Source organism: Vidua macroura, chromosome 10, assembly GCF_024509145.1.
Source record: "Vidua macroura isolate BioBank_ID:100142 chromosome 10, ASM2450914v1, whole genome shotgun sequence".
In the NCBI taxonomy this organism is placed as follows: domain Eukaryota; kingdom Metazoa; phylum Chordata; class Aves; order Passeriformes; family Viduidae; genus Vidua; species Vidua macroura.
The window spans coordinates 6897437-6915404 of NC_071580.1; the positions used below are offsets into that span (position 1 = coordinate 6897437).

The 17968-nt window shown below is 39.1% G+C and overlaps 1 protein-coding gene across 6 annotated transcripts in view; it reads left to right on the forward strand.

Annotated features, from left to right (window-relative positions):
- Positions 1-15121, forward strand: part of PIK3CA (phosphatidylinositol-4,5-bisphosphate 3-kinase catalytic subunit alpha) — a 35699-nt gene extending 20578 nt beyond the window's left edge. For all 6 annotated transcript variants that reach the window (XM_053986856.1, XM_053986851.1, XM_053986853.1 and 3 more), the window contains 12 exons: positions 174-298; positions 666-747; positions 1206-1370; positions 1935-2038; positions 2749-2920; positions 3245-3351; positions 3854-3975; positions 4508-4586; positions 5436-5606; positions 5834-5951; positions 6117-6268; positions 7252-15121. In XM_053986856.1, the coding sequence (XP_053842831.1) occupies positions 174-298; positions 666-747; positions 1206-1370; positions 1935-2038; positions 2749-2920; positions 3245-3351; positions 3854-3975; positions 4508-4586; positions 5436-5606; positions 5834-5951; positions 6117-6268; positions 7252-7522 (1668 nt within the window). In that variant the 3' untranslated portion in view covers positions 7523-15121. The remainder of the gene's footprint in view (positions 1-173; positions 299-665; positions 748-1205; positions 1371-1934; positions 2039-2748; positions 2921-3244; positions 3352-3853; positions 3976-4507; positions 4587-5435; positions 5607-5833; positions 5952-6116; positions 6269-7251) is intronic.
- Positions 15122-17968: the final 2847 nt, after the last annotated feature.

Here is a 17968-nt window from a genome sequence, read left to right on the forward strand (position 1 = left end):
TCTTTCATCTTCTTTCTAATTTTTGAGCTTCCAGTTTTAACAAGTGGATACAGCAAGATAGTATTGCATGACACAGGCTGTAGTGGTTGCTGTGCTGTTCAAATACTGTATTTTATGTGTGTGGTTTGGCACTAGAAGTTGTGTGGAGGGCTAAAGTGCCACTGTCTCTGCAGAGTAACAGAATAGCTCGGGATAGTGAATTAACAGAGAGTGACAAGGAGCAACTGCGAGCCATTTGTACCCGAGACCCTTTGTCTGAAATCACTGAGCAAGAGAAGGACTTCCTCTGGAGACACAGGTATTGCAAATCAAAAACCAAACCAAAGACAAAACCTTCTTGGCATAAGCAAACTTCACCCCATTCATTCCAAATTTGTCATGGGTTTTGCTTCCTTTTCTTCCATGCTGAGGAGTTGGTGTTTTAGACAAGGCTTGTAAAGCATTCTGCATTGTGTAGTTTGGTTATAATCCTGTGGAAAAAAGTAAGTTGTTGAATGAGCTCCCATTTTCCTTATTACTGCAGTTTTACCTGCATGGATGGATCCTGACAGCACCTTGCTTACAAAGGAAGAAAAAGGTGCAAGGCTATAGGGACATATAGTTGATGGTTATCAAAGCAAAAGTGTTGTTTAGTACATGCAACTTTTCTTTTTCCTCTTTTGCAGACACTATTGCGTGAATACTCCAGAAATTCTACCCAAATTACTTTTGTCTGTCAAGTGGAATTCTAGAGATGAAGTGGCCCAGGTAACATAAAGCACTGAAGAAGTGTTAGATTTTGAAGAAGCTTTAAAATATGCTATTTTAAAGAAAATTTCTGGAAGTTAAAAGCTTATTATGTGTGCATGAGACATTGAATGAATAGTTGGAGTTGCCACTATGATTGACAGGTGTCTCTGGTCCATAGTTCTTGATCTTTAGCTCAGTCTGAAGATTTCCTCTTGCTGGCATTACTCGAATCCCTCTTATGTTGCCAACTTGTCAATTACAGTTAAATGTGAGGCTTTGTTTTCAGTCTTTTTAGAGTGGATAAAACAATAAAGTCAACTGGCAACTAATACCAGATTGTTGATTGAGAGGAGCAGCAATTAAACAGCTTCTACTCAGATGTAGTTTGTGTCTGACAATGCCTTCTAATGGCTGTGTGTTACAGCTTCTTCCTGACCAGTGCAAAGGTGTAAGGTGCTTGTTCTTCTTGCCCACAGATGTACTGCTTGGTAAAGGACTGGCCCTCAATCAAACCAGAGCAGGCCATGGAGCTGCTGGACTGCAATTACCCAGACCCCATGGTGCGAGCTTTTGCAGTTCGGTGTCTGGAGAAGTCCCTGACTGATGACAAACTGTCTCAGTACCTAATCCAGCTGGTACAGGTACTGAGCATATTTTGGCATGTTTGTTGTCTTGTTTATATACAGTGATCACGGAGGCTTAAAACACAGCAAAAGTTAAGTTGTTGTGAAAAAGAGGTCATCAAAAGTGTGTTTGCTTTGTGGATTATTTAGGAGGAGATGAAATGTTAATTTTTCTGTAGTGCTGTGGTTTTGCTTGTTGGTGCTTAAATGCCAGCATTCTGCAGAGATGCAAAACTGTTCCACCAACTGGAACAGGCAGCTATTTCAGCTGTCCTAACATATGGGAAAGGATGAGAAGAAGCATCTTCTCAAAATTTTGAGCAAGTTGAGGCTAAAATATTTGGTAACAGTAAAGCAAGCATCAGATGGTAAGTTCCTGAAATAGAGGCAGCCAGTGAACAGTTGGCATATATTGTTCAAAGCCTAACACATGCAAATATTAATACCAAGATCAGTCATTCCAGAAAAAAAAAAAGTAAAACATAGATGGCTTTTTATTTAACTGCCTTAATCTGTATATTGTTCATAGAAATAATAACTGCATCTGTTTTTTTTTTTAATTTTCTCTTTATCCTTAACTAGGTCCTGAAATATGAGCAGTATTTAGATAATCAGCTTGTGAGATTTTTACTCAAGAAGGCACTGACCAATCAAAGGATAGGACACTTCTTCTTTTGGCATTTAAAGTAAGCTTATTATCATGTTATGGGGTGGTGGGCTTCCTATTAGCTGTAAATTATTAGTTGTTCTAAAGGTTTGACATACTAAATGTCCTTTCTTAGAAAAACATTACCACTTGAAATAAAGATTGGGTTATACTGGTTAAGAGTTTGAATACATAGTTTGGTGACAGAAATCATGCCTTGCAGTTTCAAAAGCTACTTAATAGTACTTGGATATGTACTTCTTTTTATCTAATGATGTTTATTCTGAAAACAAGGTAGTCTGAGACTGCTGAAAGCCTCCCATATTGTTAGCTGCCTGATGCCCCATCAATTTTTCCAGAAAACTTTACAAATATATGAGACCTAAAGAAAGCCACCCAATTCAACAAGGTAAAGCTTTGAAAAAGACTAGTAAAAACTTTATTTTTACTTCCTTATTAAAGGCTTCTTACAGAGCTTGATAGCTCAATCTGCAACATATTGGGTTGTATCTAGAGGTCACCTAAAAATTCTGTTCTAAGCTGGTGTAATCAGACCAGAAATAGAAGCAAGGCATCTTTGCTGTACTCTCAGTTTTCTACTTGCCTCGGTGTTATCAAGGATAAGGGAGGGGATTGTTTGAGGGGATGTATTTTAGGACTCTATAAAGATGTCACAAGTACAGCTTCATTTCTGGCACCTCTAAGTGGTCTTGTCTCTAAGCTGTAACTGTTCTTCCTCCCTGTGTGTAGGTCTGAAATGCACAACAAAACTGTCAGTCAGAGGTTTGGTTTACTTCTGGAGTCCTACTGTCGAGCATGTGGAATGTACCTGAAGCACCTGAGCAGGCAGGTGGAGGCCATGGAGAAGTTGATTAACCTCACAGATATTCTCAAGCAGGAAAAAAAGGATGAGACCCAGAAGGTATCAAAAGCTGTCCTTATATCAAAAGTGCTGCTATTGAGTCACAGGAAATACTTAGAACTGTTCTATTTGATCAGGGAGGAAAGTGTTAATGCTAATTTCAGTAGGTGCTATGTTTCCTGGGGAGCTGCAGTATTTTCTGTGCAATGCCATTATCTAACTCTCAAGGCAATAGAACTAAAGGTTTCAATTTGTGTACTATGTAGCTGAGCTGTACTTAGATTAGAACTGTGCAAAACCATGCTTGAAAACCAAAGCTAAAATCTGATACCTTAATTTACATGTAAATAGTGTTCTCAAGACTTGAATGTGCTTATTGATCAGGTGCAGATGAAGTTTCTTGTTGAACAAATGAGACGGCCAGATTTCATGGATGCCTTGCAAGGTTTTATCTCTCCTCTTAATCCTGCCCATCAACTGGGAAACCTTCGGTATTGTATTCACTTTTGAAGTTTATCTAGATGCTTAAGTAAATGTTTAGTAATGGTAACAATAACAGTGTTGAGGTTGACTGTTAACTTAGTAAGTATCTCCAAAGTGCACTGAATAGAATTTGTAGCAGAGTAATCCATAAAGAGTAGAGTCATTTCAATCTAATGGTTTAACAAACCAGGGAACAATGTGACCTTCAGTTGTTCATTTAAGGTGCCAGGAACTACAGTCCTTTTTCCAGTTGTCAGGAGCTCATACTGCCAAAGGAATATTTACAATATTCCCTTACAACACAACCCTTCTGTTGGTCTTAGCAAACGGTTAACATAGCATTTACTAATTTAAGTTTGAGTCTGGAAGTGAAAGTGGTCAGTTATCTTTGCATCTTTGATTTGGTGCTGGTTCAGAGTTTGACCAACACAGGGAGAACTTAGCAGTATTAGAGAAATATGGTATAAGGATCAAATTATGCCTATTTCATAGAAATCTTATCTCTTTTAGGCTTGAGGAGTGCAGGATAATGTCATCTGCAAAAAGGCCGCTGTGGTTGAACTGGGAAAACCCAGATATTATGTCTGAATTGTTATTTCAGAACAATGAGATAATATTTAAAAATGGAGATGGTAAGGAAAGATAAGTGTAATTCAAAAGCTACATACCTGTCTCTTTTCCTAACCTTTTACTTAGTGTTTTTTATAACCTTATAAAATACATACATTAAAAAAAAAATCAGCTGAGCAAAGCTATTTTCTTTTCCAGAAAAATTAAGCATAGACAGATGAGTATTTATCTCAGTCAAGTAGAAATTTTATATGTCCTAAGATGCTCAGTCTGGCAGGGTGGAACACGATACTATTTAATATTTGTTCTTTTAAATTGTAAATGTCTTCAAGATATTACATATGTGTAAACTGTGATTTCATTGTCCTGGTTTTAGTGTATGTTTTTAAAATCACCACAACAAGTTTATATTCATTTTTTACTACTTAAAACCTGCTTTTCTCTACTGAGGGAACAAAATCTGCACAAAACCATGCAAACTTTATTACCTTTAGACATACTTAGACATAGTTTTGGGGAAGAAAGGAAACTAAGATCTAACCAAAGATTCTGGTGTTACAAAATTTGCAAATTTAACCTGTTTGACTATTTCAGACTTGCGTCAGGACATGCTGACACTTCAGATAATTCGAATTATGGAAAACATCTGGCAAAATCAGGGTCTTGATCTTCGGTAAGCATTAGAGGTCATTCCCAAGTAATGCTGATCTTAATGGTTTTGGCATTGGTTTGTTCCCAGAGATTGCTTCTGTCTTCCCAAGGGTAATAAATCAAATGCTATAAATAGACAATTTTTTTTGTTAACTAAACTACTGGATTTTATAAACGCAAGATCATATTTGAAAAATACTTAATTCTAATTCAATTCTAATTCTAATTCAATTCAAGGGTCTGAGTGAGCTGCATACAAGGAATGGATACAAGAGCCAAGGCACAGTAGCCACCCTGTGGCCAAGTGATTGTGTCTGTAGGTTTGGCTTTAAACAAGGTGCCAAACCCTCAGCCCTGCTGAGCAATGACTCTTTGTAATTGGTATCTTCACTTCAGTCCACACAGAGACACTTCCCAGTTTACGTGAGCTTTTCCACCTTCAGACAGTCTGTGGGTGCAGCAGCTTCTGCAAGGCATTCAGGATAAACTGTTCTGCTTCTGGTAAACTGTTCCTAGACAGGTTACACCTTCAAATTTGTGTTTGCTTTGTGGTACGTTTTCAGGTGGGAACGAAGGAGCTGCCTGTGCACTGTCTAGAAACCCCCAGTTTTCACTTCCTTATCTAGACAAAAGGACCTGTTGGTTTATGTTATCTCTCATGGGTCACAGTTTTGTCTCCAGTACTGTAATGAGTGGCAGAATTAAGCCTTTGCCCGAGAATGGTTTGCAGAATGGTTACAGTTCCCCATGTCTTAAAGAGTAGCCAGATAGAGGAATCTGCAAAAGTACATCCTCTCCCACCTCTTGCCACCATTCTCTATAAACGAAGAAAAAAAACAACCCAACAAAACAATGAACCTTTGTCTTCCAGGATGTTGCCCTATGGTTGTTTGTCAATTGGTGACTGTGTGGGACTCATCGAGGTCGTGAGGAGCTCTCACACCATCATGCAGATTCAGTGTAAAGGAGGCTTAAAAGGAGCACTGCAGTTCAACAGCCACACATTGCACCAGTGGCTCAAGGACAAGAACAAAGGAGACATGTAAGATTCCCTGTCACCTGTTTTTCTTGGCCATATGCTTATTTTTGATTGAAACTTCAAGACAACTAAAGTTCATCAAGTGGGAGATTATGTCCATAACTATGTCCATCTGGTTATGGTTTTGTTTTCTTTTTTACCTGTCCTTGTTTGCTCTTTTGCAAAAGAAAAATGTGCATGTCTGTGTTATTAGAATGTCTGAGGGAAGTGTCTCCTGTTTGTTGGAATAGGTATGATGCAGCTATTGACCTGTTTACACGTTCTTGTGCTGGCTACTGCGTTGCCACCTTTATCCTGGGCATTGGTGATCGCCACAACAGTAACATCATGGTCAAAGATGATGGACAAGTAAGAGATGTTTTCTAAAATCACACCCTAAGGTCATCCTCACTTTGGTGTGAGTTTGTTTTGGAAAAAAAAATCTATTGGAACTGTAAGTAAATGATCAATTTTACTGTGACTTCATTTAAACAAGGAATTACTAATCTTAAAATACCTTTCTGTCTCTCCAAGCTGTTTCACATTGACTTTGGACACTTCCTCGATCACAAGAAGAAAAAATTTGGTTACAAAAGAGAGCGTGTGCCATTTGTCTTAACACAAGACTTCTTAATAGTGATTAGTAAAGGAGCCCAAGAATGTACCAAAACAAGGGAGTTTGAAAGGTGAGCTTTCTTTTATGCATTTAACCTCCAGAGTGTTTTGTACCTAAAATGCCCTTTAGTACTGGTGACCTTTAATAATTAGACCTTTCAAGTGAACAGTAGTATTTTAATTGGCTGGCAGTGGGAATGTTCTAGTTCTTCAGTTGAAGATCAGCCATCCACTTGTAAGTCAGTGGGTAACCTTGCTGGTCATGCAGCCACACTTCTCTCTCCTATAGCTGCTCTGATATCAGCTCTTCAGCTGGCCTGTGTAGTTTGTGACAATGGCCAGAACCTGCTGAGCAAGAACTTTAAAATAATAACAGTAAAGAAATAAATCTGTTGCTGTAGTCATTCTTAATACCTCTTTCCAGCAATCCAGTCTTTGAGAGGTTTCAATTTTAATCTTAATTTCATTATGTTGATGGCAATGGAAGACAGAATGTGAATTATAGTGTCTGTCTGAATACTGCAGTGAAGCTGTTTTGCATTTTTTCCCTTAACCTGTGTATTTCTTAGCCAGTGTGATATAGTAAATGCCCCTGTTTTCAGTGCATTCTTCAGAGTACCTAAGAAGCAACAGCTGCTGCCCTTGTAAAACTACAGGAGAAATGCAACTCTGAAGATAGCCAGGAAAGCAGTGATTTTAGCAGTGTGTCAGAAATTACCTTTGAAATCTGAAATGTCAGTAGCAGTGACAAAAATGGCCCTGTGAGCTCACAGAAATTCGTGTTGAACAGTTGTGTGAATTGCAGATGGGGTTTAAGACTAGAAAGCCTGTCTTTGGATGTTGTGTTAGTCTGACCACTATTAATCCTTACACAATTAAACTAAGTAGGAGAATGAGTGCATCTTCTCAGCTACATTATGGTGTTCTTACTAGACTAAGACTGTCTGCTTTTTTAGCATCTGGTTACCTCTAAAACTGTTTTGGAGCTGAAGCAGTGATAGGCAGTGATCCAGTAGAGAAATGCACTGAGCTTTTTCCCCCTGGTCTCTTGCAGGTTTCAGGAGATGTGTTATAAGGCTTACCTAGCAATCCGGCAGCACGCCAATCTCTTCATCAATCTTTTCTCCATGATGCTTGGCTCAGGAATGCCAGAACTGCAGTCCTTTGATGATATTGCATACATTCGAAAGACCCTTGCATTGGACAAAACTGAGCAGGAGGCTCTTGAGTACTTCATGAAGCAAATGAATGATGCTCACCATGGTGGCTGGACAACAAAAATGGACTGGATCTTCCACACAATAAAGCAACACGCTTTGAACTGAACTGACAGCAAAGAAAACAAGAACTGATACCCAGCCTCGTGGGTACTGCACTGTTAATACCCATTAGCAGCAAAGACTGGTTGCATAGGAATTGCACAAACCATGAACAACATTAGAATTTATGGCAAGAAAAGAGATGAATTATTCAGACAACTGTTGGAAAATGATGTAAAACAGGGTTTCAGATAGCACTAAAATTATAAACTTCAAAAATTAAGCTTTAGTACGATGTGTGCAGGGACCTTGACAAATTAGAGAGATGGGCAATCACCAAGTGTATGAAGTTTAACAAGGGCAAGTGCCAGATCCTGCACCTGCAATGGGGCAATCCTGGTTGTGTGTATGGACTGTGGAGTGAGAGGCTGGACAGCAGCTGCCGAAAGGGACCTGGGGGTCCTCGTCGATGGCAGGTTGAACATGAGCCAGCAGTGCCCTGCAGCCAGGAGGGCCACCTGTGTCCTGGGGGCATCAGGCACAGCATGGCCAGCTGGGCAAGGGAGGGCATTGGCCCACTCTGCTTTGCACTGGGGCAGCCTCACCTTGAATATTGCGGGCAGTTTTGGGTGCCACAATCTAACAAAAAGTTAAGCTATTAGAGAGTGTCCAAAGGAGGGCCACGAGGATGGTGAGGGGTCTGGAGGGGAAGCTGTATGAGGAGCAGCTGAGGTCACTTGGTCTGTTCAGCCTGGAGAAGAGGAGACTGAGCTCAGACTTCAAGGTCTGCACCTTCCTCACGAAGGGAAGTGGAAGGGCAGGTACCAATCTCTTCTCTCTGGTGGCCAGTGACAGGACTTGAGGAAATGGCATGGAGCTGAGTCAGGGGAGGTTTAGGTTGGATATTACGAAAAGGTTTTTCACACAGAGGGTGGTTGGGCACTGAACAGGCTCCCAGGGAAGTGGTCACAGCCCCGAGTCTGACAGAGTGTTTGGACACGGCTCTCAGGCCCAGGGGGTGAATCCTGGGGTGTCTGTGCAGGGCCAGGAGTTGGACTCTGTGATCATTGTGGGTTCCTTCCAACTCAGCGTACTCTATGATTCGATGATTCATGTTATGCCTTAAGCTCAAAAAGGTAAACTTGGAAGAACTTCCTTTTCTCATTTGATAAGATAAATTAGAAGGAAAAAGAAAATAGTGCTAGTGTGAACGTAAGAGTCCATCACATCTTACCTTAGATCTGGTACAGCAGGTGGAGACTATGCTGGATTGTGAAGAATGGAAAAAGAATTCAAGTGATAGCAAATACTTAAATGCAGCATAGTTTAAAGAGAAGGAGTTTAAAGCTCAAAGATCTAAAAACATTAGTTAGAGGACAGTGCCTTTTTAAATGTGCTCAGAGGCATTAACATTTGTGGGGTTTGGGTGGCCCTTCGATTTCTGGGTCCGTCATCTGCACAGTTTCTGAAAGCAGTAGGAAATAGGCCCACTCAGTATGGTGTTTCTTCTGCTCAGTATTTCTAGGTGTGCAATTCATACTTTCACAAAGAAACTCCCTATCATCCCCAAAAACTGACTAACCTGGAAATTGAATGGTCGGAATTGGGTTTAGTGCAACAGAGAGCTGTAGTGTTCATCTTAGGTTTGCTTTAATCTAACTTGAACTGAATAGATTTTTTTCATACATGTTTTCCAGAACCTAAAGAAAGGTGAGTTATTAAAATTATTGAAAGATTATTTTTTTATAAAAGCTATTTATATAATAGGAACTATTATTAATATATATTCTTTATTTACATGATTTGTCCAATATTAACTCTCTTAATTTTGCAACCCAGTTCTATCTGTCCAAGACTCCCGTTTTCATTAACGTCACTGAAGGTGACCAGACAAACTCCTAGGACCAAATTCAGCCCTAGTGAAAGAGGACACAAGTACCAGTGAAGTAGTGGGAATATACCCACTAAAGCCAAAGGTGAACTTGGCCTAAGTCTCTAAAAAAATCTGGGGAATCACTCTTCACATTACTGAAGTGATATGCTGGCTATCCCAAGAACGCTCATTTAAACCCTCAAAATTTGGGTCTACCATTTCTCCTCTTTCTTCCTCCTTTGGAAGTGGTTGTTGACTCCAGTAAGATACATCAGAAATAGCAATTTAGATTTTCAATATGATCAATAATTAGCAGTTCAGCAGACAGATATGTTGGCTAGCTCAAAGCATGTGGAGTTACCAAACATTTTATAGCTTCGTCTGTTTCGTGCGTGTGTGTAATATATATTTGTAAATCTAGTTGTTGTCCTTTAACACAATTACAATGTGTGCAATCAATGAAATTGGCACCATGTTTTGAAACTATTCAGAGTACTGAGGATTTCAGATTGCCCTTATGCACAACTTCAGGTAGGACTGTTTTTCTAATTCCTAAACAGGTTTTTTTTAAAGTTAGCAAAGCCCATAATAGTTCTGCGGGTGAAGTTCACCCTAACATTTTAAACTTGCTAGATTGGCAGCACTTGAATTCCAAAGGTTTGTGGCTTTTGGGGGTTCAGCTTGTTCACTTGCAAACACACACACCAAGGTGCCACTCAGAAAGTGCAATACCACGTGTAATATAGAATATGCTGACAGTTGGTGTTAGACTAGAATATAAGCATATAAATAAACTGTGCTCCGTGCAGGCTGTACTGATGAGGTAATGAGTGGTTGGCTTCATTTAGCAAATTGTAATATATTAAAAATGTGCAATCAATTACGTTATGAAAGACTTTGGGGATTGTAAAGGCAAGGCTTTGGTGTTTCAAGACACTTTCAGAGTCAGCATCCTGCAGCTGATTACTGCATGCATGGATACTTGATGTTGTGGGGAGAAACCTGGTTTTGTGAAAACTACAGAAGCCCTGAGAATAGTATGGGAAATGTGAAGTTTTATTTCCTTAGTTCTATGAAATATTTCAGAATAGTCCAATAGACTTCCCATTGCTCTTTTTATTGACTGTTACATATTCCTTTTTGTTCATATGAATGTTTTAACTCCTGCTAAGCTTGGTTGTACTTTCTAGAGCAAAGTTACCCTTGTATCAATTACTTTGCAGTCAACACACAATAATGGTTTAGCTCTTAAAATGGGTTAGTTTCAGTTTAAGTTTAGTTCACAAAATCTGAAACCCTGTTGGCTATAATTCTTAATTTAACTGAGTAAAACTGTTGCACAGACATCACATTAGGTGCTATATTATCTGTATTTATCTGGTGTTGAAACAATGCTTTACCTCGTTTATGCAAGAAGTGGTCAGCCTTTTCCAGCCTGGGTGAAAAGATCAACTCAAATTTATTGGATGTTATGAAGCCAAATTTGTTTGTACTTTGCCCCTTCCTAGCCCTTCTGTAAATATGAGTATAAATATCTTTCAGTTCAAGCACAGTATTCTGCACGCTTTTTTCCCAGACCGAGGTATGAGGAGTCAGGCTCTGTTTCCAGAAGTTACTGCAATTAAATGTTGTGCATAAGCTGTAGAAGTTATTATGAGAATCAAATAGTAAAAGAAAGGAAACCTCAGAGTAGTAAAAACATAATACAGTTCGGGGTAATTGTAGCCTTTCAGCAATTTTTTTACCAAGTAGGAGAAGCTGCTGGGCTTTACCCAGTTCTTTGCATAACCATGATGGGCATTTGAAAAACTTTCTGCCAGTGTTTCACAGAAAACAACAATCTTTTTCTCAAAGTGTTGAACCCTAATTACTGGATCCTGCCACAGCAGTTCTGTGCTGCTGTAACTTCACTGAGGATAGTGGAGGCACTGTTTGCTTTTGATGGAAATGAGAGGATGTCATCTGCTCCCAATATCAGAAAGAAGATCTGCTTGCAGACCATGAAAGCACTTGTAACTGAGTCCTAGTTTTTTTACAGAAATAGCTTGGAATTTGGCTTGTTTTTAACTATTTCCACTTCATGGAGATTTGAAAATTCTCCCTTTGTTCTGGGAATCAGATGCACAAAACACTAAAGTAGTTTATTTTGGGCTTGAAGTGAATCTGGGCACCTTGCTCCTGCAGAACTTCCTTTAAGACTGCCAGAGCAAGGAGCCCAGGACTGGGCCATGTGTTTTATCACAAAGCATTAGGAAATGGTGTTTTAGTGAAATGAAATTTAAAACCAGTAACTTTTTCAGCTGTGAAACTGTGTTTGATATAATGACAGAACAGGCTGCTGCATATTAGTTTTACTTAGAATTACATTCATTGCTTTCCTAAATGTAGCAGAAAAAGTACCTGTATTGATTTTATATATGCATACTTCTTTGTCTGAAAGGGTGCATTAGTAGTTTTTACATAGGTGAAACAGACTTCCAGTATAATTTTTATTTTTTTAAAAAAAGGCTTTTAATTAAAACCAAAATTGTAGGTGGTTTGGCATCTTGTGGAAAAGATATGAGCCTGCATATTGAAGACAATATAGAAATTACCAGGTTTATAAGAACTTTGTATGTGATGACCCTGCTGTTGGTGGTATGGTGAGTTTTTTGTGGGTGTTAATCCAACTTTCCTTTTTCTGTAAAGTATTAAATGCCCTTTAGTGGTCAGTCGGCCATGTTTGTTGACAATTTGTAGGTATTGTCTTTGCTTTGTCATTATATAACTGGCATGTTCAAATGTCTGTTCTTATTAGTCATTATGAATTCCTCCTGTTTTGCATGTCTGTACAGGTTGCAGACCTGGGCTGGACCCATTCAAAAAACAAATATCAGAAACACCACTTGAAATTACTATTTTTGTTGATGTCTTTGACATCTTGAAAATACTTCAAGTTAATGAAAATGGTGTGGTATTACAGAAAGAATTGTAACTTGCTGCTTCTAGGATTTTTTTTAACTTCTTTCACTTGTTTTAGTTTTACTTGAATGGAAGAACCACACTTGTTTTTTAAAAACACTATAGCTGTGGATGTTGTTGCAGACTGTTGAATCCCAATTTAATTTTGCAATACATGTTTCATACAAATAATGAATTTGCATCTTTTTATTTTGTGCTGGAAGTTGTCTCAGTTTAGGAAAGGCTCTGTCTGTACAAAATGATGTGTAGCTCACTACCCCTGCAGCTAGTATTGGTTTGGGGTTGTTTAGTTTTACTTTTTTTTACATCTGTGTTAATGAAGGGAAGCCAACTGGAAACTGGCTGTAGAAGTTCTCTATTTGCATACACTAACCAAACCCATAGGTGCTCTGCTCTTTGAGAAATTCTGATTTCACTTTATGCTGATACAACACTCACTTCATCAGAATTGCTCTGGATTCACAACAGCATATGAAATCAGAATTAGGCAGTATGTATATCAGAGTTCCAGATTATTTATTTCTATGATTCAGTATGAAAGGTTCTCTTAAGGAGAGGAATGTTTAGTAGCAGCCCAGTTAAACACTTATTAATTTTACTTTGAAATAGTCTTTATTAACAAAGTAGCCTTTTCAGCTCTCCAAAAGCACAGTAATCTTGTCTACGGTTTGTTTCATTCTTGACACTTCAATATTTTTGTTCCTTGCTAGCTTAAATGTTTCCTCTTCCTAATCTTTTGTACCATACAGAATTGTTGAATCCACACTCAGGAAAAATCACCGTTCTTCATTTGCCATACAAAGTTCTGAACGTCTGAGGTTTATGGGATAGACTCTGAAAAGTCTAAGGTCTTTCTGTGTTAGTGCTCCTGACTCAAAGTCAGAGGTGAATCCCTCTGTCCCTTCTCTTCTCTCTCCAACACCCCTCTGGGACATGTCCAGAGCATGAGAACATCAAAAATATTTGTGAGAGATCAATTGAAGCAATGTTCTGCCTGTACTTTGAAGTTAGTGTCCCCATGGTTTGTGTACGTGTGTTTTAAGTGTCCTTACTGTCACTTCTGTATATGATGCAATATTCCTGCAGCAGAAGGAAGGCAAAAAATACACTATACTGTCTTGATTCTTTTTGAAATTCTGGTGCCTGATTCCCAGTAGTTATTAAACTGCTTCAGGAGCCATTCAGTTCAGCGTAACTGCATTCATTTTGTTAGGCTCCCATTCCAGTCATAAAATTAATCACAACTAAACCTGACTTAATTGTATTACTGAAGTTACTGAAAGCCTAATTCAGGCAGAAGGTGTTTTTTTCAAGAATCTTTATGTCTGTTGTAGTTTAGTTAATTCTTGTGAGCCAAAATATGGATATTCATAGTTGGAATCTCATTCTGCCTTGTTTCTTTAACTATTTTTAATCTATTTTCAGGCTTTATTAATAATGTTCTATGTCCTGAATTATCAACTGCCCCAGGCTGTCCAAAATTGTCTTACTGTTTTATTTGGGGCTGAGGAATGAAAAGGAATAGATTAATCTTCTTATCTTATAGCAGCTGTGGTCCAAATTCTTCATTTCTCATGTGAAGATAAATGTGTAATTCATTATCTGGGAGTATCATCCTTTCTCTTTGCCCCCTTGTACCTCTTCAAGTTTTAACTGTGAATATCCACTACACTATGAAAATCTACTTCCCTGGTGGAAAAAAGGCTTTAAATATATATATGGCTGCAGTCTGATGTCCTGGATTCTCGGGTTTGAAATTTTGTAAGTATTGTTGTCATTGTAAATGGCAACACAACTGCAGAATTTTCACAGAACCACTGAGGTTGGCAAAGACCTTTGGAGTTCATTTAGCCCAGACACCCTGTTCAAAGCAGAGTCAGCAATAGAACAGGATGCCCAGGCCATTGCCTAGGTGGGTTTAGAGTCTGTCTGAGAAAGAAGAACCCACAGCCAATTTTTTTTTCCATAATGTTTATATGAAATCCCTTCTATTTCATTGCCTGTTGTCCTGTCAGTGGACGCCTAGAAAAGCTTTGCCTGTCTTTACTCTTCCCTACCAAGTATTTATGTACATTGACCAGATGCCCCCCAGGCTTTCTCTTTGACCAGGATACCAATCCCAGCCCTCTCAGCCTCCTCTATCCATCCCCTTGATAGCCCTTCATGGACCCATTCCAGCACATCCACGTCAGGTTTGTACTGGGAGCCCAGTGCTCCAGGTGTGGCCTCACCAGTGCCGAGCAGAGGGGCAGGGGCAAGGCTCACCTCCCTTGACCTGCTCCTCCTAAGGCAGCCCAGGATCCTGTTGGCATTTTGGGTACAAACAGAGCCCAGGAGGGTGTCAGCTCTCGGTGCTTCTGTGTAACTTCATTGAAGCTGAGAGCAGTTACCTGTCTGCATCAAAGGGAAAGTAAAAACCCCCACCAGTGCTTCAATTATCTTTTAAAAATGAGACAATTACCTTTGAAATAACCACTACTGGGGTGGGGGGGATGTTGCCATGTGTGTGTCATTCTGTGATAAAGATCTGTGGTAAAGTAGGTAGAAAGCAAGACATTTTTAGTAATAATGGGCCAAAAAGTATTTAAGATGCAGCAAGATGCATGTGTTGTCATACTGAGAATAGTCTTGCAGTTCTTTAAATAAAAAAAAAAACACAATCCCTTTTTTAACCCTTCTGCTGTGCTACTCAAGTAACAAAAGTTTGGCCTATGATACTTATTGTAGTTCATGTTCATGGGAAACTGTAAAAAGTCTGCTTTTTATTTATCTTCGCGGTCTGTATCATGCTGTTTATTAAAAAAAACTACTTTTGTTTGGTTTTTATCACATTTTTGAGTGTTAATGTATATACTAACAACTAAATTAAAATTATATGGTTGGTACACCTGTGAATTCTGAAGTAGAGAATTTAAGGAATATTCAGTCTTGGTGTGTGATTTGGTGTTGCAGCTCTGCCTTTGAAAAAGGCTAGAAGAGAGGAAATGGAAATTGCATACTTCAGTTAATTTGGGGGGAACAGAAATAGAATTTGCATTATTTAGGGGTGAAAAGTCCAATATGCATGTGGCATTTGTTCTTGTAAGCGCTGATCCACAAAATAAGTAATTTTATTTTAGTTTTAGACGTGGGCTGTAAAAATCTGTGACAAGAAAGATGATGTTATTGAAGTGTTTCAGCTTGGTGGTTTACAGTCCCTGCTAAATCAGTGTGGTTTTGAAAAATATGCTTCATGCTTTCATTACAAAAATTATAATTTAAAAAAACAAACAAACAAGGTTATATTTTTGTATCCAATGCTAATTTTGAAAGAGTGACAAACATATTTGGGGAAATAACTCACTGGCAGTATAATAGCATGAGGCTGCAAAGAAACTCCTCCTGTGGCCATGTTGGCCTACTTTGGACTCCAGCTGCTAACAAACTGGGAAGGATTTGAGTTCTCTTGTGAGGATTTCACTTTTTTTAGAAGGATGAGGCAAGTGTCAGGGCTTTTAATCAGGCCCCTTCAAAACATTTTTGTCCTCAGTCAGCTCTAAACTTTGTACACTGGTCAGTTCTGTTTCAGGTACACTGCCCAGCTTTGAGAAGGGCTGTGTTCCAGCAGGTGCTCAGTCTGTGCTGGACCAACCCCGTAATAAAAGATGGACATCATCATCATTCTTACATTTATTTTGAAGCTTCAGAAGAGCTCTGGTCTGAAAAGTATGGCTGGGGCTTTGGAACTAGCTACTTCAATAACCCGAACTAACAGGTTAAACTTATGTTTATTATACATAAGGTGAGTTTTACCTTTGCCTAATAATTATGAAATGGTTGTGAGTGGCTACAACTGTGTGTTAGTTGCACAGGATGGTTCAGGGTAAGAGGATCATCAGCTCTTGTTCAAATACAAATTTTAGACTTTAGTGCCATTTAGTGCCAGGGTGTGATTTTTGTGGTAGTTCTAAGTCTAAACATGAAAAAAATCACAGAAAATTTGAAAATTAATGCTGGTGAAACAAGAAAGATTTGCAATGTGGGCAGTTTGCTTTAGCGTGGGAATCTCAGTAAGCCCTCCTGATTTTATGCTCAGAAATCAGTCTGCTTTCCAACCTGCCTTGGAAAGACACAATCTGAAGTCTGAACCCATGTAACAAAAGAGCAAAGAACCTGATACTAGACAAGATACCTCAAATAACCTCCTACATTACTTTTAAACACTAACAAACCTACCTCCAGTGAAGGTTATCCTCATGAGCTGTGCTAACTGCTTTCATTGAAGAAAGAGCTTACCCCATGTTTGGTCAGGATACATCCCCACTAATTGAAATGAACATCATCTATGCTGCCCACTTAAACAAGAATGTCAATGTCACATAGGCTTTTCTGTATTTTCAGTTCTGAATGATTAAAGACTCACCCAGAGCTCTCTCAACATCCCAAGCACGTGGTGGTTTAAAAACAAGACTCATTTAGGCTCTTCTGTCTAAAGCATTGATAGCTCTGTTTGATGCGTGTGACTTTGAACTGGAGCTGCAGCTTCAAAGGGGATCCTCCTCAGCTGTTCTTGCACTTAAAGCCTTTTCTTTTTATCTGACATAAGTGGTGTTGGGCTGCGCCGCTTTGGGTGGAGAATAAACCAGTCAAAAAGCACAGAAGATGCTTTGGTCCGCCTGAGTTTGCCTCACAAGCAGGACTGAATTCAAAGCAAAGGCTTGGGTTTGCTTTTTTCCCCTCTCCCTTTGCTGTGTGTGGATTTTAGGTTCTCATCACTGCCCTCCGCTGGGAACTGGGGAAAGTGCTTTCCTGGAACGTCTGTATGGAAAACATTTTGGCGAATAGAGGGAGAGGTACGTGGGCATCCGCCCTTTTGGGTGGCTACAGCCAATCTGTGAGACCTTTAACACCAGCTGTGCTGGGGAAACCTCAGCAACCATGACTGGAATAAAAAGCAAAGAACAAACTGAACTGGGAGACCAGGATCTTGTTTGATTGGTAACTCAGTGCAGGAGATTGTAGGCATACAACATTTATTTTGTGTCTGAGGGCTCAGCAGTGTGCCAGCAAAAGGACACCTTTAGTTCTGTTTTGCTGCTTACCACCAAAACTCCTGTGTGATCATAGCATGAAACTCTTTCCATCTGGCTCTGAGCAAGTCTCGTTACCCTAAGGACATATTTCCAGCCTCAGGACAAAGGCTAAAGGTAGGATTTTATAGACAGAGTAAGTCCAGTTTCATTTGCAAGGTAATGAATAAAACTAAGACCAGAAGCAGGGTATAGTTTCTTTTTTTTACTAATCACTGGAGCAACAGCATTAGGGATATGCTAATTCAAAACTTTTTCATAGAACTAGGTAAATTCAGGCTAAGCCTGAGCTAAACAATTCAATGAATGCAACGCTTAGCAAAATTCCATAAATTATTTTAAGTCATGGAAATAAGGGACTGTTGTGGCCTCCCTCATGTCTTCAAAATTATTGAGGTATTTTTTTAAATAGGAAAATGCTGCTTGAAGTGTTCTGCTTTGTGAACCAATACAATTTGGTGCTTTTTCCTGTGGCATATAAAAAGTGAAGATTAAATCAGCAAAAAGGGATGTGACTATAAATTTGGAAAAGGGAGAGTTGCTTATTTTAATTTTCAAGTCCTTATTTATATGTATTTCACAGAATCATGGAATTGATTGTTTTTGAAG